Here is a 20,338-nt window from a genome sequence, read left to right as displayed (position 1 = left end):
GACAACAGCAAGGGGAACAAGGGCTGGGAAGGGGTGTGTGGACTGACTGCTCCAGTTTGCTGGCCCTGAGAGCTTCCCACTGTCTGTCTCCTCTTTCTCAGCACCTCATCCCCAGCCACGAGTGGCTTTCCCCTGCAGATGCACGCTCAGACAGAGCATCTCAGCCAGGCAGCACAGAGAGCGTGGCTCTTCAGTGCACAGAGGTGCTGCTCTGTTCTGCCTGTGTCCCCTCACCCACAGGGACATGGCAGCAGCCCCCTCCCCTCCACTTTCCTCTTGGTGGGCTCGGGGGGCCTCAGCCCGGTGTCCTGCCGGCCCCCGGCCCCGCTATCCCTTGACGCCGCCCTCAGCTCCTGCTCCCTGCCCTGATCAATGGCTTTCTAATAGAGCCACAGTTCTCTACCCCTCCTTCTTTAAATTTAAATTTTGCTCACTAGTACTGCTGACGTCCTCCTGGCCCACCTCTTGACTCCCCCCACCCCGCCTCCCCTCCCTTCAAGCCCATTTCCTTCCAGTATAAAAGGCACAAGCCCCCAGCAGCTGCCTTGCTTCTGCTTGGAGCAGCGGCTACCTGAGGAGCAGCTTGGGTACAAACAGGTGAGTGCCTCCCTCTATCTGCTTCAGCACTCGTCCTGGCTCTTGTTTTCTTGCTGGATTTCCTTGTGGGGTTTTTTTGGGTTTTGTGTGTGTATGTGTGTGTGTGTGTGTGTGTGTGTTAGCTTTTCTGCACTAATGTACTCAGCTGTGCTCTGGCCTCAGTAACTTCTGTCCAGTTTTTGCAGTGAAGGAGACCATGCTGAGGCACCACGGCTGACCCCCCAGGCAGTGGTGTGCCCCTGCAGAGAGAGCACAGGCAGGAGCCTGCAGCGCAGCAGCACACCTTCCGTGCCGCTCAGCCCTGAAATGAGCCATGGTCCCAGGCCTGGATCCACCCAGCATTTCGTCTCTTGCGGGGATTTCCAGTACTGCTTTCAAGCATGAAAGCTATTCGTGTTTGTGTTGGAGGGGGTGTACACAGCCACTGATCTTGAGTAAGATGCTATTTTAGGGTTTAAAGAGTCAGTAGCACCTTGTCTTCTGAGGATCTCCACTGTAGGTTTAAACCTGATGAATCTGCAGCAGAACTTGAGTTTGATGTGTGGAAGCCTGTCACTGCTCACGTGTGGCAGACCCACGGCAAGCTGTGATGCTGCAACTTTACTAGTGGCTTTAACTTCCCCCTTTCATGTCAACAGAAATTGTCAGACTGCTGTCACAGATGTTGCTCAGCCAAAATTTAAAGGCTCTTTCTGCTTAGGGACCACGCAGAAGTGGCAAGTTGACCAGATAGTGGTGGTGCTGACTTCTGCTGAGCTCCAGGAGAAAAATGATTCCTGAAACTTTTAATTGCATCAAGTTTTGTTGAAACTAGTAAGCTTTAAAAGTTTTTTGTGATCATGTAATGGTTGGAAATGGAAGGCATACACAGACTGACTGTACAAAATCTTGTTTTTCAATTTCTCCTTTGGAAGAAAGCTGCAGGTCTGTGAGGTAAGCATTTTGTGCTTATCCTTAAAGCCTAGTGACAAGGTAGAGATGGGGGTAGAAGTGCTCAGCATCATGCAAGGTCAAGTTTGTGGCATTATCTCTGCCTTGGTTTCTCCCCGTACAAACAGGGGTGTGACAATTAGGAGGAGGAAAAATCAGGGAGTATTGGAGTTGCTGAGCCCCCTGATTATTTAGGTGTGGCATGTTACTGAGGAGCAGTGGGAGCCATGCTTCACAAAAGTTCTAGCCAGTCAAGGGTATGAGCAAAAAGTTCAGTAAATAACAGCACTTTAGAAGGTGGCCAGAATGGCTGATTCTGGCACAGGACCAGCTGCTGGAGACTGAAGACACAGCATTGCTTAGGAAAAAACTTGTGCTAAAAGCTTTTCCCTGCATTTTTGTCTTTCATCAACAATGAGCTCAAGACAAGCTCTTCCTTCCTGTCACTCACTTCCCAGAAAAACAAGACACAAAACCAGACAGCAAGTAACCTGGAAAACCTGTCAGCAGCCCTGTAAGCACACCAGTGAGATTCCTCAAAACATCTGTCTCACAGAACTTAAAGCTTTTCTAAATATAGAGCAACAAGAGATGTACACCAGCTGAAAGTGAAAGCAGAATTTATCCCATGTGGTGTTACATGCCAAGATCATTTAGTCCTGATTGTCATGAGATTGTCATGACGTAAGTTAGAAAAAGTTAATTCACAGTTCTGTGGAACTGTGGGTTGAAATCACTTTCCTCTAAGCTGCCTGCTAAGTAACTGTCAGTGTGGGAAAAATCCCCAACAGACCTTCACTGAATTCTAGGGGTTAAGGAGCTTTTGCCTTTGCATTTTAGTGAAAGACACAACCAGATTCTCCAGGTGCTTTTGTTGTGTTGCTGTGCAGTGTGCTTGGGAGCATCTTGCATCAAAATACTTTAATTCCCGCTCTGCCTGTACTGAGAGCAGGCTAAGATTTTGGCAGCAACAGGGGAAAAATCCTACCCGTACACAAGGAGAACTCCGTGTTGGCGTAGCCGAGAGGATTTCCTATAGCTCTGTACCTGTATACCTACTGTACGTGACGCTTAAGCAGACAGGGCTCCTGCTGACTTCTGTAGGCAGAGGCTCCAGGCTGTCAAATATATCGGCAGACCTTGCATGTTACAAGGCAGACTGTCCTAGCGTGACAGCTCGGGGAGCTGCTGCGAGGAAGCTTGTACAAAATGCCGCAGGCAGTGGCAACCTGAGCCTGGGATCCCTCACCCCCTGGATGCCATTTTCCCAGCTCAGCACCTTCTGTTCTGCACAACTCTTCTCGGGGAGGGGCGTGGGTGGGATTTCCCATCCATTTGCATCTGGGTGCATTTACAGGATTGGGACGTCTACCAGTGGAAACCATAACTGGAAATAGTACTTGAGCATGCTGGCTGCGAAAGGGAGCGATGACACAGGAGGAGCATTCCCTTTCATACCGAAATGCATGTAACTGTACAAAGAGCATGCACAATGCAAATGTTAGACATATTTTACAAGTGAGGAAAGGATGGTGAAGGTAGTGGCCAATGCCCATGGTCACAGAGGGCCACACACTGAGTCAGCAGCAAGCTCAGGGCCAGGACTCAAGCGTCCTGTGAAGCCGTGACAGGGGCTTTCACTGATGGCGAGAAAAAACCTCCAGCTGCAGACTTACCTTGGTAGATGGCTCACTGCAGAGCCTGTGCCTTCGAATTGGAATACCCAGGACATCCTCAGCATCAGCGTTTCACAGAACTTGGTTGTGAAATGGCTCTGATGGATGAGAACACACCGTTAATGGTTGACACTTTCCCTCACCTTCAGAGCTTTCACTTTTTAGCTTTCACTTTTCTCCTCACAGCCTTCCAACCGCTGCTCCATCATGTGGCATCTGATCTCATGGACACCATGTGCCCAGTGGTCACCAAAGCACTTAAAGCTGGTCACTGTCTACATGCTGGTGCTCTTGGTATTGCTCAGCTTTGCTTCAGGACAGAGCAGGCCATTTAAACATCAGATAGACAACAGAAGTAAGTATGAGTCTCACCTGGTGTAATGTGATGGACTTCCGTGTGGTGACCCTGTGGTCTCTGGTGCATCGAGGGATCAGGGCCGGGCTGTCAGGCAAAGTTCAGCAGCAAATCCATGTGGGTGTTTCTATGGTGAAATGGTGGTGTGGGGTCCCGTACTTCCATTTACACTTGTAAGTGCATATACAGAACCTAGTTCTCGCAGTCCTTCATTATCCTAGAGAAATAGTGTAATTTTTTATAAATACCAGAGGAGACACTAATGTACAGAAGATGACAAAGAAAATGTAAGACAGTATACATCCAATATTTAAGCATCAAATTTTCAGCTGTGTTCTGTAGTCCTGGGGTAGTTCACAACTGCTTCTGTACAATAACAAGAAAGCAAGAGCCAGAAGCTTAGGTTCGCTTAATGGACATCTTCATTTCTGTCTGGAACCATGAGTTGTCTGAAAGTCGAAATACAAGTGGTTGAAGTGTCTTCATTCAGAGATGCTGTGAGGAACTCAGGCTGGCCAGGTGAGAGGCAACATCATCTACCCCAAGCAAAAGCTAGCACACAGTCCAAAAGATTTTTGAGAAAATCTTTATCAGGAATTCTCATGTTCCCCCAAAGAGTCAAGGCTGATACCTGTATGTAGAGTGGGAGAGAGGGGGTGTGGGGAGTAAGGCACATGGGGTCTCAGTGGCACACCTTTCCCCATGAAAGAGGACTAGAGATGTTGGGAGCCTCATTTTTTAGCTACCCAGGTGAAAAAAATGAAGTTACTTAGGTTTGGTGGGCAGGTGGGGTGTTGAACACCATGTGGAAAGACTTCAAAGATGTCTTTATGAAGAAATTTACAGCCAAACTGGATTTTTAATTTTCTCTGTTCAAGCATCAAAATGCACAGGGGAAAATCCTGCTGCCTTGCCTGAGACTTTCGTATGACTTGGATGATATATAATGCACTTAAATTGAAATTTATTCTTGTTCCTGACAGTCCTCCAGCTTTGAAATGATTTGGCATTTCCTTGGGGTGGCATCATCTCCAGCACTTTGTAGATTTTCCCTGTTGCTGTATCTTAGTCTTTCAACACAAATTACCCCTTTCCACACCTGCTCTAGAACTAGAGTATAAAAATAAAGTCAAATACAAGCATGCTTCAGATGCTTTAAAAGAAGAAAAGTCGTCCATGAAAACAACTTCCTAAGCGAACAAGAATTAGCTTTTTATGTTTACCTCTCACATAGGAATCCCCTCTGCAATCCAGTGGAATTGTCAGACTGTAGAGATAGCACAGCTGGTGCGCACAGCAGAAACGGAGGCTGGACAGTAGGATCTTCAGAACTTTAGCTAAGAGAGGAGAGTTTGAAAGTGGTGGTACAAGGAGCTACTATGGTCTTTCTGGATATAGACCGCATTGTAACCTCTTCCAGGGTTCAGATGTTTTAAACCACGCTGTGACCTACCTCCTGAATTTGATGGGTACTTTGGCTTATGTTAGAATTGCTGGTGGCAACCCAGGTAGATGAAAATTCACATCTGAATCCTCTTCCTTTGAGTTCTACACATGGAAATCAACCCTCAAAGGCACCAGAAAGTGTGTGTCTGGCTGCAGCCCTTCCCCTTTTTTCCCCTGGGCTACAAATAAGCCACCTAGCACCCTCGAGATGTTTAGGAAATGCTGCCTTTGAGTAAAGTGGTAGATGCTTCACTGACTGCTTTCAATTCCAGGTCCCGAGATCGATCCTTTTTGGTATGTGGGCCGTGGTGTTCGCCCCATCGGTCGGTTTGGGAAGAGGCAGCTGAGAAGCAGCCACAGCAGCCCAGGGCCTGTGAGCAGGCACCTAGATTTCATCTTAAATGCTTTGTGGGAACAAAAGGTGTCGGACACAGAAGACAATGACTGGTGATCTCTGTTCCCTGCAGTTGTGACCCAACCTCTCTTCTTTCAATTGTGCCCTCCCCTGCACCTCAGACCTCCTGTTCTGCTTTTGCCACGCAATCTCACGCTGCTCTTCTTTCTACTCCTTGTGCCAGTTCCTTCGAAAAGAAACACATTCAGGGTGCAGGTACAAGACAATGCATGGACACTAGTACTGAGTGCCACCATAGCTTCTAAAAATGGTTCTTCATCTTACATCCCCACCAGTCTCCTGATGCTGTTCCTTGTAACATTAGGTTTATCCAAATCCCACACAGATTTTGTGCTGGGACTTAAACTCTGTGGTGTTAAGTATATAATGAAACCTTCCTGTCACATTTTGAAGTCAATGGCTGTTGATATGTAAAAATAAAAAGCAATGGTTGGAAGAAAGAAAAAAGGCTCTCCCTAATTTTTAATGTACCTGCATTAATGGCATGGAAGCTGGTGCTCTGTGCATAGTCTTTATGTAGATTGTTAACATCGACTTGTAGGAATGTAGCCCTGAACTACTCACTGACCCTTCATGATCCTTGCTGTACTGCTGGAGAGATATATTAATGAACAAAAAGGAGCTCCTATCAGAGATAAGCATTTTCTTCTTGCTGAAGAAAATAAATAAATAGGCTAACTAAACTCTTCAGAGCAGTTTTGTGCCTACTGCATGTAACCGTGCACCGTTAACCAAAAGGTGTAAGGGGCCTAAACTAGCTCGTTCCCTTTAAAACAGTGTAGGTGTTTGTAAGCGCAGTATCTGATCAAGCTCAAGTCACTCTTTGAGGATCACAAGCCATGTACCATCTCCTACATTAGTCCACATCAATAAGCCTGGGGTTGTGGCTCAATACTCATGCTTCCCCTAGTAGTTAGCTTTGTTGTAGTAATTTTATAACTGTTACTCACAATATGTTTAATCTTGATTAATAACTATTACCAGCAATAATATTCAAATGCAGTTTAATCTATGGTTTATACCCAAAAGAGACAGTTTACAATTTAGCTAATGACTGACGGTTAAATCCAGGCCATGACTTATTCTGCTAAAGACAAATTAAAACTTGCATTTCTAGTTATGCTTTCTTAGAATTACTACTAAAAATTGATAGCAGCTGAATTAATCATTGCAGATAATCTATCCCTTTTTTTTTTCTTTTTGCAAATGGTCTGTCAGCAAGGAGTGGAGTTTTACTACAATAAGGAAGTTACTACTATTTATAATACAACGTGTCTGCTGACCCAAAGTGTTACTTAAAACGTGCCAGTTTAAATGAACGCTGTCATGGTGGACAAAATACGCTGATAAAGAAAAGTTTTGATCAGTATTCATTGCATGGGACTTTGGAAATGCTAGACTAAGATTATTGGCAGGGTTCTTGCTCAGTTTGTCATTTCGCACCAATCCAAGCGAAAATTACAGAAATCCTGCCTGAGAAATTCTGTTTGAGATGGTATTTTGCCCAACGGACTCGACAGTTTGGGGAAGACTAACCGTCAAATGTTCATAACAGGGTTCCCCCCATCCCAGCCCCAGTGAAAAAAATCTGAGCCAAGCGTGCGAACGTGCATTCCTCCCCTCGGCTCACAGGAATTCTGCGGCGCTGCCCATCTCCTGGGTTTAACGGGGTTGCGTGGGGACAGGCAGCACCCGAGCGCTGCACGCAGCAGTGTGTTCTGCGTGCTTCCTGGCCCAAGTGCACATAAATCCACACAACAGAGAAGAACTTTCGGTTTTTCTTTATGAATCAAGTCCTTGAAAAGGCATTCTTTTCATAAATTGGTTTTACTCTTTTGTAATTTCTCTTGACAATAATTCTTGGTGAGTATGCAGATAACAACAACAAGGCAAGCTTAATATTCACTCAGACTTAATCAAATAGATCATATAGTCTTCATTTTACCCATTAAAATATTTTCATTTATAAAAATTAATCTAAATATAAATATTAACACTAAAGATTGAAATCACTTGATGACAAAATAATTCTTTGTGTGCTATAACATACGCTTTTATGATTTTTTAAAACAGTAAATTATATTTTTGCACATATTTGGCACAATAAACATTTGTAAAAATCCAAATGCCTTAGCAGGTGGGGTTTTTTTTTCTTTTTTTGTTTTTTTTTTCAATGCCTACACAGTACACATTTTTCTGTCAAAGAAGACTGAATATTTTAACATTGTAACACGATAACAGTTGCTTTTCATGCCTCTTAAGGAAAACAACCTATTCCAAACCTTGTTGGCTTGTTTAAATCACACTAACAGAACAAAAGCTGAAGAGTTATTCTATTAAAATTAGTCATTTCTGTACTGATATTACATACACAATATTAGTTATTATTTATTAGACGAATATGTAGACCAACCACCATTAATGACATTTCATAACACGCATACCTGCATAAACCAGAACCTGGGAATGTATTGTATACATACATGAGAACAGTCAAGGAAGTAGGAGGAGACTGGATAACAAAAAAATTACTAGGCGTCCTACTCTGTTTAATCTCCTTTACTGGATTGCATATATAGATAAAATCTGTTTGTTTTATATATATATATATATGTATTAAACAGAGTGGGCCAAATTCTGCCCTCATATCTGTGCAAACCAATTTCAGAGAACTAGTATTGTGTGAGAGTAAAAGAAGGCATAATTTTACCCAGAAAAAACCACGTTGGGTCAGATCTCGAGCAGATGGAAATTCCTTGAAGGGATGGAGTGACACTTACGTACTCTAGGTGGGACGATGGTTGTATTTATTCCGAGGGTTCCTTACATGCAGCTCGGCATCAGAGTACTGACAAGCTAGATGTCAAATGTGGGTGGCAGATCTGCAGCTGGCGCTGTTTTTCCAACCGTCCCATCCAGCCTCACCTTCCTCACCCGCCCCTCTAAATCCAGTCTAGCCAGGCAATTTGCCCAGTTCTGCTCACACTTGCCCAACCATAGCCATTTCATGGCCCGGTGTCCTGGGGGACTGTGTTCCCGCTGCACGGCAGGTAACGTGGCACTCTGCTAGTGGGTGTCTGCTGGGAGCCCAGGGAAGGGAGCAGCTCTCCTTTGCTGCACCCCCTGCTCTCAGGAGAGCTCACCATTCCTGGATACTGAGGGGAGCTTGCCAGCCCGTACCCTCCTTCATAGCACGTTTCACTTCAACCCAGTCTGCATTTGGGTACCAGCTTTGCACTTTGTGTGGAAGATAAGGGATTCACTGGCTTATCACCTCCTCTAACTACTTCCTTTGTCTTGTTCGGAACAAGAAGTACCACAAATTGGCAAGGTCCTCCCCAAAAAGGGTGAGGGGGACACCATGTAAGAAGCATCTTCCCTCCTAAGGCATCTGCTCAAGGCCTTTCCAGTTTGGCTCACCTTTCAAAGGTGTCAAGAAAGAAGAAATTTTCCTATTCACAGTCCAATTCAGAGTGGTCCAACGTTGGTGGGGGTGCACATGGCCCCAGTGAGAGGCCCCAAATACTCTGCAGTGGCTACAGACTAGTCAAGGCAGAGACGTCTGGGCTACATTTGCCACCTCCTCAGAAAAGCCGGGAGGCCGCAGCCAGCCTACAAACCACCAGAGCCAGTCAGCAGATATCTCATCCACAATGCTTTGACTTTCTTTTTCCAGTCTTGAAGATTTGGTCATAATTTATTCTGAACTACAGCGTGGCTGGACACCACCAAGCGGACTATGCTACCAAGAAGAGCGAGACATACAAAGGTGTTGGTTTCACAACAGTGTTCAGATGTTTCCAGACGCCAGGACTGTAACTCAACAGACGTCTGGTCCACATGTGCTGCCGCCAATTCACGGCTCAACGTGACATCCATGTTCCCCCTGCTGCCAAGAGCAAAATACCTGGCTCTGGAGCTAGAACACCAAGTCTGCCAAACATACCCTCAGTGAACAGAGAAGTCCTTGCATATTGCATCTCCTCCTACAAACCCTGTCAAAACTTCCACTGACTCCCTGGGAGCAGAGCTAGGTACACTGATTCTCCACTCCTACCACGCAGCTGAAAAGCAGCGTACACTGCACAGAGTTGTTCTTATTGCTCAACAAGACACGTGGCCTATGTGAATAGTAAGAGGCCAGCAAATATGGATCACAGGTCTGCTCTGGCAGATTAATTGGCCTATCATTATGATTGAGTAAGCGTACAAAAACATACTGCGGTTTAAAGACAACATACTTTAGTACAATCAATAGGGAGAAAAAGTGCATCTTAAAATGTGGAGCCTTGCTTTTGAAACTCAGCATCCTGTCTAGAGTCTCGTGAGAACTTTAAGGCAGAGTTTCCTTTAGCAGACCATAATGCTGAAGACTTGGACAGCTTTCTCAGTGAGGTATCCAAACGAAGCCCTATAACCGAGGCTTTGTGGGTTCTTGAGGGTCCATTTTCAGCTGGACATACACAATGGCTGTTAAGTAAAGGCACTGTAGTGTACAGCCTTAGGCAGTGTGTTATTGGCAGTAGGGAAGTCTAAGTTTAGTACATCACAGCAGATCCTATCGCAGGTTCCTAGAACAGAGAGAGACAGGAAAGAAAAACAACCCATGAGTGACACACAACACTACCTTACTGAAGCTTCTACAGACCCAGGTCCTTTTCCTTCTCACCTCCCTGCCTATTTTCCACATTATCTAGTGGCAGACTGCTTCGGGACAGTCAGCTTTTTTCCTTATCCTCTGTGGCTACTGTAGGAGGAATGGCTGACAGCTGTCCAGCGAAGCCTATTTGTTCAAACCCTGCAGAGCCAATGCATGGCCTATCCGCCCCTTAAATTCCACTTCGGTAACCTTTGAACACTTCTCAAAAATTAGTGAGGTTCAGCATGACTCTCACCTGCTGAGTTAAAGCATGCAGCTGGTTCTCTGAGGGTTTGGTTCAGAAGCCCGAACTGCAGGGTTTCAGAAGCCCTAGTTTACTTATTTTTTAAAAAAATAAGTGTAGCACATTGCTGGACACCTGGCAGCCACGGTACATTCACTCAGGCTGATACTCAGGAGCTGTTATACTATGACATATAGTCAGACACCTTCCAGGACACTGGTCATACTTTCTCAGAGCTGCCTCAGTGGTCTCTATTCTTTCCTCAAACTATTAAGAGAAGTTTTATGAAGATACTGAACTATAGCTGCCTATACAGATACCGCTATCTTCTATTTACTGCTTTTAACAGTATTTTAAAAAACATTTGAGTTTACCATTAAGTCCTTGGCAGTGCTTTTCCTCTCTTTAGCTCTTTGTGTTAGAGATCCTTGAAGCATGAAGTTTCTGTTAAATGTTCGGACAGTGGTAACTGGAGGACCATCTACTTTTTCACCTGGGAAAAATACAAAAAGGGAGATTTTATTCACATAACAGATCGAAGCAGATGTAGCAATACTCCTGAAGAGTCACAGCTTCTAGAGATAAAGCTTCTCCTAAGATGCATAAAGAAACCTGGATTTAATTTAAAAGAAAAAGAGCAGGCTGTGATACCCCAAATTTACTGAAGTTTGAGGCCATGTCAATCAGTGGAATTACGCAAGAATAAAACAAGAATAATGCAAGGTGAAGTAGGCCCTAGAATTATCAGAGATAACACACTGTGGGGTTTGAAAAAAAAAGGAGAAAATATGAAAGAAGAAAGCACTTTATTTTATAAAGCCAATTCACCTACTTAACCATACCCTACCATACCAGGAACACTGCTGAGCCACATCATATGGACTGAAATCAGCGTACACAGGCTTTAAGTAACGGTGGTTGTGGAGGGTGGCAACTGGCTTTTGGTAATTAAACACTGCAACTGCACACAAACTAACCCCAGGCACGCTGGAGCATCATCATCTGTGCTGCAGGGCAAGTATTCAGCATTGCTTATTGGCTTTTCCCAGCCTTCTGCTTCTGCTGCTATTAATTTGCCACTGTCACAACTTCCACTGAAGAGGAAGTGGTGATGCTTTTTAACATGACTAATGGGTATTTTATGTAACGCAAGTAAAATGGGAAATGAGGAGGGCAGACATATTTAGGCTTTCTTTGTTGATTTTGTCACTTAATCTTTCCCCTACTTTGCTGAACTGTACATTATATTGAACCCTACAAAGAGAGACTCTCTATATAACATATGTAACAACTTAAGTGCACCTTTTACTGGTGGAGCTGGAAGTTTTCTCCTCTGCTGTCTTGACGTGTCTATTGTATGCATCTGTAAACAACAAATATGCATTAATCAACTCCATTGCAGAAAGAGAGGCAAAATTTCCCCAATGTATTTTTGAATACTACATAATGTTCTGGCACCTGGTTTGTTTGCCTTTGATCCCGTTTTCTTGTCAGGCGAACACATGGAGCCACGTTCAAGCCTGCAACAGTGAGAGCTGATATTCTGCTCTCAATATCTGAAATCTTCAAAGAAAATAAAAGAGACAGACAGACAGATGGGGAGGGGGAAAAAGAAGTTTTAACATTACTGTGGATGCCACTACCAAAATATATCCCTCCCCCAGTCAAATCCTCTTTAATCAAAAAATATAATCAGATGGCTAACTTCTTCAGCAATTCTGACACCTTCCTGTATTCTTTAGTCCTGATGTTAAAAAGGGGCTTAGTTTGTTAGTAAAGATGGAGTGACAGAACAATCCAACCTACCTTGTGATTCCAAGGAGGAGGCATTTTACTCCTTTTGAGGGAAAAAAAGAAAGGAGGAGAGAAAACCTGCATCTGTTATCTACCAGTTACCTTTAGTTGCATAATCCTGAGTTCACTCAAGCCGTATTTTTCAAAGGTTACATTCAAAGAATAACTTTGTGGGACACATTTCCTAACCCAGAATTAATTTCATGAACATGCAAAGTACATCCTCTGTCACAAAATCTACACATCTGATCTGAAATATTTATAATTTAAGTGTATATGTATGTTAAACACAGACATGCATAAATGCAGGTACACACTATATAACAATGCTCAAGGGAAAACAAATTGCTAGGAAAACCAAAAGTCCCAGGAAGTAAACATCTGGGGGAAAGCAGGCTGGTGTTGAGACTAGTGGAAACAAACGCTGCCAAAAGGGAAAGAAGCGTCAGAGAAGTCAGACGTGTAACTCAACTCCTGATTCACGAGGACACCTGAAGCTGTTCACCCTGCAGAAGACTTCTGTTGGCCTCTTTGTGATCCTCCTCACATAGCTCAGGCCTCTCTCCTCCTCTCACCCCCATTAACATATTTACCATAAAATAATGATCAAAACCAAAAACCGTCACCGTTTGCTGCCTAGTGTAGGAATGCACTTCTGACATCTGGGACACGCCAGACTCTCAGATCTTTGCTCAGTCCTGCACCGAGCGTGCTCCTGCTGAGTGCAGTGAGCAGGTAGTTCCCACGCAGCCCGGCACAGGCAGGTCACAGCACCTCACCTAGCACAGGCTGCAGGGAGCTGCCAGCTGTGTGAGTCCCTTGATGTCTGGCAGCGTCACCTCGTTCCATTCCGCTTTCAGCACCAGATCATCTGGAGCTCACTAGAGAGCTGCTAGATCACAGCCCACCAGAGCAATTGCCTTTTGGCTGGGGTATGTGCTGCTTAGCGGCTAAATCCCAAGGCAGGCTTGCACGTGCTAGGCTCTGCACTTAGCGGCCGTCGGCCCTTCTGGTCAAATGGTACCAATACTGGCTTCTCTCGGGAAGTGCTTTACACTCTGCCCATCAGATAAACTGCCTCAGACTGTATCTGCCGTCTGACCACAGCCACGTGTGTGACAGAGCGCGACAAGTGAGCTGCCTGGCAGCAAGGAGCAGGGTCAGCATTAGTGTTGCAGCATCAGGCTGTTGCACTCCTGTGTCCGAAAATAAGCTGAGGGGGAGAGAAACAAGCAAACACAGTACGCCTGGCTGGGCTGAGCTACACATCCCAGTTACACTTTGCTCAGCTCCTGTGATGCAGTCAGCATCCTTGGATCACCAGCCCACTGCAGTACAAAAGAACACTGAAAGTAAGCGTGTGCAGACAGCAGGTGAGTGCTAGGCAAGGCGGTGTGAAACCTGCAGATAGGGAGGAGTGGGCGTCCTCACCTGAAGCTCCGCGTGATGAACCTGAGCAGCCGCTGTGGCCACCTGATCCTCCAGATCGGCCAGCTCAGACTCTGCAGTAACACTGTTGATCTTGCGTGCGGCATCTTCCAGGTTGGTCAGCTGCCCCTCCAGCCCGTACACGGTGCTGGCTGTCAGGTACACCTGCAGGGCCAAGGCAGGGAGAGGTGTCAGTGTTTTCTGTTTTGTGGGCATCGAGGTCTGAGCAGGCTGCATCTTCCGTTGTAACTTTGAGCTTTGCTCCTTGCTAACCCTCTACAGGGAGACTTACCTGGCAGAGGAAAGGCATAGGGGAATAATCTCAAAACGCATCCACAAAAAGAAGGGAGGCATGAGGTGGCTGCACTCCAGATTTCGTAGTATTCTACAATGGTATTCTAAAAGATTTGCTCCAGATTCACCATCAAACAAACAAAAAAAAATAGCTCAAATGCTTGCTTAGTATTGTCGATACTCAATTGCATAACAAAACTCCTAAGTCTGCAAGGGGAAGCCAACAGGCCACACCTCATATGAAGCTGTTTATTAAACACACCTAATGCCTTCTAGCAGTCAAAGCTCTGCAAGAGTTTTCAGCAGTAGTTATTCAGCAGCATATGATTATTAATTTCTTAAAGAGCAACTTTGCTTACATGCACAACACAGTTTCCCATTCCATCCTGCTCTCACACAAATATACAGCAGTCAAAACCTTCTAGCCTCCTAGCCCTTTGGAGTGAATCGGTGGAGGGTCAACAGACTTATCTGGGCCACGTAAGAGAGAACAACAGACTTTATCATTAGGACATCCTCCCTAAAACCAAAAAACTTTTAATATTTAGACCCATCTACGACACCTCTGATAACTGCAGGTAAAGGGTTCATTTCCATTCATCTCCTTGGAGTAATAATTGATGCTACACTCTGTTTTACGTGTTTCTTTTATTTCACACAGAAATCAAAGGTATACAGCCAGATGGAGGCCTCCGTATTACAGAAAAGGGTCATTTTCAAGCATTAGTATTTGACATGCGTGCTTAAAATTGTTCAGACCCGTGCGAAAATACTGCACCTTCTGCCTGTTTACTAGATAGCTGAGACTGTTTCCATGAAGCTGGTAACGGCGCAGTGGAAATGAAATGCATACTCTCATTTTCCCTATTGGCAGCCTCACTCACTAATAGCAGTAAACACCGTGTTGCTACAAAACTAGCACAAATTGAACATATTCTGTGGCTGACTTCATGGTCCAAGGGGCAAGCAAACAGGATCTGCACTAGGTTTTTGAGCAGGTACCTTCACTTCATACATGTTTTCCACTCAAGTCATTAGATCTGCATACAACTTTTAGATCATGCAGTCCTTTGACATAACAGGTATCCAAATAAATTCTGGCCATGCTGTGACTTTATGGATCAAAAGTGGTGCACAATAACTAGATTAGGATTTAAGTAAGTGTTTACTTTTTATTACTTTTTATTTTATTATTGTTTCTTAATTGCTTGCAATAGTGTTTTTTTTCCTTTGTATCAGTTGTTTCAAGGCATAAACACAGATATATTTTTTTCATGTATGTGACACTGCTAAGAAGCAAATTCACTGCATCTTGTAAGACCACAGTCTAACTGCAGGCATGAAATCTTTGAAAAATGTACCTAGAACAAATAAGTGATCTGTTTTAACATCTTTGCTGAAGTACTTGGAGACACAGGTGGGCCATAAAGTTAACAGGCTGATTTAAATAGAAATGCTCCTGCTTTTGTGGGTTTTAATTATCCTTTTCATTCATTTAAATTATACATCTTTGTGATGCAACATACCACAGCTTCAGATTAAAAGGTGATTTTTTACATATCCCTATCATGTCTTTCAGACGTGAGATTGAGAAAGAAGAAAAAGGAACGTTATGAACAGAAACATCTTTAGAAAGTTAAAGAAAAGATGCATTTAAATGCTGTGCCAAAATTCTCTGCACAGTAAGTTGTACTTGCAAAGAAGTGTGGTGGTGGTGAATTTAAAGAAAATAGAACTCACAGAAAAATGTGGGAAGGGAAGGTCATCAATGTTTTTGTAACTCAATCATCCCCTAAACTGGTTAATTTTTAATTTTACTGAACATTTTTCCAGCTAGATATAAATATTTTTTTCCCTAAAGAATATTTTCTTTACCTGGAAAATCATTGCACTTCCAAACAGCAGTTCTGTACTTGTAGGTCTCCACTAAATTATGCCCTCATGCATACATTCCCATTCAGATTGTGGAGACTTCATTTAGGTATGTACAGCTTCCACTAAAACCCACCTGACCTTGTGCTGGTACAGGTGGCCCTACGTTCTCCACACTGATGTGTGTATAGTCCCCAAAATGCTAGAGAGAGAAAAATGAACAAATTGTCTATATACACCCAGATCCTCTGCGAAGAGGATATGCTGCGCTCAAGATATGCCCCCAGCTGTGCTGGGAAAAGTTATGGATTCCTCGATTTCTAAAGCTCCTCAGAAATCTTTCATGGAGTGTGGTGGTGAAATCTTGAAACAAAGTTTTGCCATCTACTGCATATCCTGTGTAGGGCAGAGACATGTAGTGTGGGTTCACAGCAAGGCCGAGCGGGATGCCTTATGCATTGTGCAAGGCACTGGGAGAAGGTAAACCAGAGATAAGCTGCAGAGGGCAATGCCAAAGCAAGAAATGCTCTGCCTCAGTGCCCAGTCTCTGCTCAGTGAGAAATCTCGGCCCAAATGAATGACTAGGGGCCACAGCACCACAGATGCCAAAGCTCCACAAGGGTGGGAGGGATTGTTGGAGTGCAATTTAGGAAAAAAAATGCACCTCCGATAGTTTACAACACAGGTCTCCCCAGGAAAAATGTGGGAACAACTCTCCCCAAATTGCTTTCTGTCCTCCTGTGGAATTTCTTAGTTTTTCTAAAGATGTGATCCAGCCTGGACATGGATTTTCATTATGTATTCACTCTCCTGCCAGATGCATTCTGTGCGTTTGGAGCTAGGATGTGTTAGTATTTCATGGGGAGAGGAACATCTCCATCTACTTACCTACTTCTATTATTCTGAAAAAAGACCAACCAAACCCAACTAGAAGTTGTGGGGCTGCATCTGTTGTGTAACAATGAAATGAGTATCATGGTAGGTAGCACGAGGAAGCCACTTTGCTCACCACGAGCCCAAGGTATACCCTTCTCCAGGCATCAGAGCAGCAACTGCTATGGAAGCCTTTACCATTCTGCAGAGGGCCAGATCTGACGCGCCACACGTCCAGCATCTCCTGGACACATCCTCCTCTCCTGCCCTTCCAGCCCCACTGTGTTTGACTCCCAAGCTTATTTACCTTGTTCATTTTGAATTCCCCTCCCAGAGAGGAGCCAGGAGCATGGCCACCGTGTGGAAAACCCTGTGGTGGGGCAGGTTCAAGTGGCTGTGGTGCCCCATGGGGGAGGGCAGGAGAGGCCAGCAATCAGGACAGCGTGTGGGAGCAGGGAAGAGCAGGAGTACCTCAGCTGGCACAGCAGGATGCCTTGGAAGGATGAGCAGAGGTGGGAAGGGGAAATTTGGAGGTCAGGTTAGGATCAGGAGCTTGCTGGGGAGGAGTGAAGGTGCTCAGGGGTAGGCTGGAGGGCATCCTGTTGGTGTGGACAGGGGGAAAGTCCTGACATGGAAACGGTTTTGGAGCGGCTGAGGTTAGGAGGGGTAGGATCAAGTATGGGAACCTCTGAACTGAAGCAGGGCTGGGAGATTTGAGCTCAGAAAAGGTGTGGTGAGAGGACTGGGGAGTTGTGGGACTGCTGCTGAGAGGGCTGTGGAGTAGGACAAGCCCAGTGCCAGGACTGGCTGCTATTGCCATGGATTATCTCCTACTCAGCCCTTAGCCTGGGGCTGTTGTGGAAGTGTGCTTCTGTGGAGGAAACTGATTTTATGCCCCAAGAGATTCTGTCTGAAAATTTTCTGGGGCTAAAGAAAACCAGGATCTATTTTCTTGAATTAATCAGAATCTCATAATGGGACAACACAGATTTTTACAAGGTCTTTAAGAGCTCCTAATGAAGGGGGGAAAAAAAACACTGAAATGTAATCAGTTAAATGTGGGAAGAAGAGAAAATCGAAAGTTACATGTGTACCAACTCCATTAAGCGGATGCATAACATTTTCCAGCGAGTAGTGACTCCCCTCTCTGACTCAGCATTGCACTTTTTCCTGCAGATGACAAGTACTCATGAAAAAGGACAGACGACACAGATGTGGCCAAATGAATGTTTGTTTAATTCAGCTTCTCCAGCCTGCTCTTTTTAACAGTGCAGCAGGCAGCTCCGGCCCCTTGGGTGCTCAGTGCAGTATGCTGGGGGTGCCTGGGGGGAGGAAGACTCCTCCATTTCTTCTCTGTGTGACTGGGGACATGCTTTCCCTACCTGTCCTTACAGTAACGAGGCTATGCTGGGGCTGGGAGACATGTGGCTTCAGCCAGGCATGGTGCAGCTGCACAGCCACAGAGGTTCAGAAGGCTTACGTTAACTTTTGAGATAGGGATTCTAAAATTAGTTGCAAACCCCAAACCATGCAACTCTTCTCTTCCCCCAAATATTTTGAAGTACCCCCCCCAAAACAAAACAAAACTGCAGCACAGCTGAGCACCCCTTTGAAATATAATATTTTTGTTCTGTTTGTGTATTTGTTTAACAACCCCAAATTAATTCTGCACTTCCACTGATGCTGTCTACGTGCTTTCCCTTTGCAGTTGGCACACACACACAGGTACACTCAGTCATGCACACGAGACTTTCACAAACTGATTCACGTTCTTACATTTTCTTCCAGTGTGGTGAGCTGCTCATCAAGTCTGATGGGGTCTGTTCCCAGCGGGAAGGTCCCTCTTCCTCTGTCCTGAATGTCAGCTGGGAAATCACAGGGACCAGTGGATTCTGCTATCAGTTCTTCAGTGGCATTGATGACTTTCAGGACTTCTGTAGATATGTTGCAGAGAGAGACAGCAGAGTACTTCTGTTTTGTTACAAGAGAAAACAACAGCATTATATTAGCATAGAGATGTAATAGGTAAAATCACCTTGCTAATAGCTGCAGCTTTAGCCACGCTAAACCAAGACAATATACCTGGCTAACTGCTGTGAACACACACAAGAGCTAGCTGTGTGGTGAAATTGGAATCAACTTCTCTTCCCCCCGCCCTCTTTCACATAGGCACACTGCTACAGCATGCAAAATAACATACACATGCATCTCTTCTGCAACACAATTTCTACTGGAGGGATGGTCCAAATCTTATCCTAAAGGGGCACACAAATAGCCAGCTTTGCAATCCAAGTGAGATAGATGAGGCTATTTTTGCAATAGTGTTTTAAACTGTTTTAAAACACAGTCTTCCTTTCTGGGTACTGGCAAACAGATGTGGAATCATCTGTCTCCATATCCGCAGCAGCTATTGCATAGCAGCCCAAACAGGGGAGAACAATCTTCAGCAGCCCTATGAGGACAGTATTTTACAAAGATGTTTGTTATGAATTATATGATAGGAACATATATATACCAAGGATACACCAAGGAAAAGCATGTAGTTTTATTCGTTCTTCTTTTTTAAACAACCATAAGCCTTTTTATGAGTGTTCCTCATTTGTAATTTTTAATTAACTGTTCTGATTCTGATGATTCTCACAGACCTTTAGGTTTCAGGACAACTCCTCCGATTGCAATTAAATTTCACCTGATGTACCTTCGAGCACCAAGCTCCACATCCAGACTAGACAGCTTGGAGACTCAGCCAAAGCTTGTTGAGGCCAATACAAATACTGTCACTGAATTTATGTGCAACACCTTTAGTGTTGCTTTGCCTAAAAGAAAGCGTGGGAAATCTAGACCTACATTTAATTCCTCCTCAAAGCTGCGAATACTAAATGCATGTGGACTAGGGGCCTACTCATCTGTACATTTTCCCACAAACAAAATATCTGAGGATCAAACCCAAGGAAACGGACAGTCTTTGTATCCTATATAGTAAATTCTATAGTACAGGAAAACATAACTGAATAAAAATGTTTTTGTGTTATGTAAACATCGTGTTAATGTCAGCTGGCCTCCTAGGCAGGATGTAAGAGAAATAGCGTGCCTTTGCTTTGCACAAACTCTGGTGGGTTTAACTGGAAAACTTCTTTTATTGTCTCTTTCCTTTAATCAGCTGTTCATTTTTATGTTAGATAAAACTTTTACTGAAAAATTGAGCAGTGTGTGCTCAGTTGTTGTGTATCAATACATTAAGGCATCTTTAGCACTGTTATTTCTCTGAATTACAAGAAATAATTAGATACATGAGATTAAAGAGAAGGAGAACAAAGCAAATACAGTATGCTACAGCACTCAGATCTTTAGCTTGTTAGGACAGCCAACACAGCCCTGAACAAGCAGGCCTAGGACTCTCGTACTGAGAACAAATACTTGAACCCCATAAATAGCCTACTGCTTTTTCCATTTATTTTCACAAGTGCCAATTAGGTTAGAAACAGATCAATAATTTTATAGGACAGAAGAGGAAATCAATGTTACTTTGTTTTAGTATTGGCTTTTACAAGTACCTAATTCTTACTCTATTCTATGAGTAGTGAGCAAAAAAGGATAAAGGCCAGACGCTACACTTTCTTCATTGTCTTCACTGATGTATGTTCTCCATTTCAAGAACAGTAGCCCCACTTTAATGTTCATTATTTCTTAATTTTTTTATTATCCTTTGTAGTTAATGATGGATTTCCAAAAAAGATTAAATTAAATGCAGAAAAGGTGTTCTTATGGCAGAATA

At 44.2% G+C, this 20,338-nt stretch overlaps 2 protein-coding genes across 7 annotated transcripts in view; one reads left to right on the top strand and one right to left on the bottom strand.

Annotated features, from left to right (window-relative positions):
* The first annotated feature begins 466 nt into the window (after positions 1–466).
* On the top strand, positions 467–5,860 carry LOC130148072 (prolactin-releasing peptide-like). Its single transcript, XM_056336235.1, has 3 exons — positions 467–597; positions 3,390–3,558; positions 5,277–5,860. The coding sequence occupies exons 2-3, from the start codon at positions 3,411–3,413 to the stop codon at positions 5,453–5,455; spliced, it is 327 nt and encodes a 108-aa protein (XP_056192210.1). The 5' UTR covers positions 467–597; positions 3,390–3,410; the 3' UTR covers positions 5,456–5,860.
* A 2,161-nt stretch (positions 5,861–8,021) lies between these two features.
* The window catches only part of MYRIP (myosin VIIA and Rab interacting protein), a 237,312-nt gene continuing 224,995 nt past the window's right edge, over positions 8,022–20,338 (bottom strand). For 4 of the 6 annotated variants that reach the window (XM_056338718.1, XM_056338714.1, XM_056338715.1 and 1 more), the window contains 6 exons: positions 18,340–18,534; positions 13,528–13,689; positions 11,761–11,865; positions 11,605–11,665; positions 10,677–10,795; positions 8,022–9,990 (listed from right to left, as the gene is read on the bottom strand). In XM_056338718.1, the coding sequence (XP_056194693.1) occupies positions 9,958–9,990; positions 10,677–10,795; positions 11,605–11,665; positions 11,761–11,865; positions 13,528–13,689; positions 18,340–18,534 (675 nt within the window). In that variant the 3' untranslated portion in view covers positions 8,022–9,957. The remainder of the gene's footprint in view (positions 9,991–10,676; positions 10,796–11,604; positions 11,666–11,760; positions 11,866–13,527; positions 13,690–18,339; positions 18,535–20,338) is intronic. The other 2 variants (XR_008821849.1, XM_056338716.1) reach the window with 2 other exon arrangements.

Source organism: Falco biarmicus, chromosome 4, assembly GCF_023638135.1.
Source record: "Falco biarmicus isolate bFalBia1 chromosome 4, bFalBia1.pri, whole genome shotgun sequence".
Classification (NCBI taxonomy): Eukaryota; Metazoa; Chordata; class Aves; order Falconiformes; family Falconidae; genus Falco; species Falco biarmicus.
This window is presented reverse-complemented; position numbering and strand designations above follow the sequence as displayed.

Bases quoted from the DNA above. Each gene is read 5' to 3' on its own strand.
- LOC130148072 (XM_056336235.1), top strand. From the start codon at position 3,411: ATGTGGCATCTGATCTCATGGACACCATGTGCCCAGTGGTCACCAAAG. The intron at 3,559-5,276 runs GTAAGTATGAGT...TTTCAATTCCAG, and splicing joins ACATCAGATAGACAACAGAA to GTCCCGAGATCGATCCTTTT.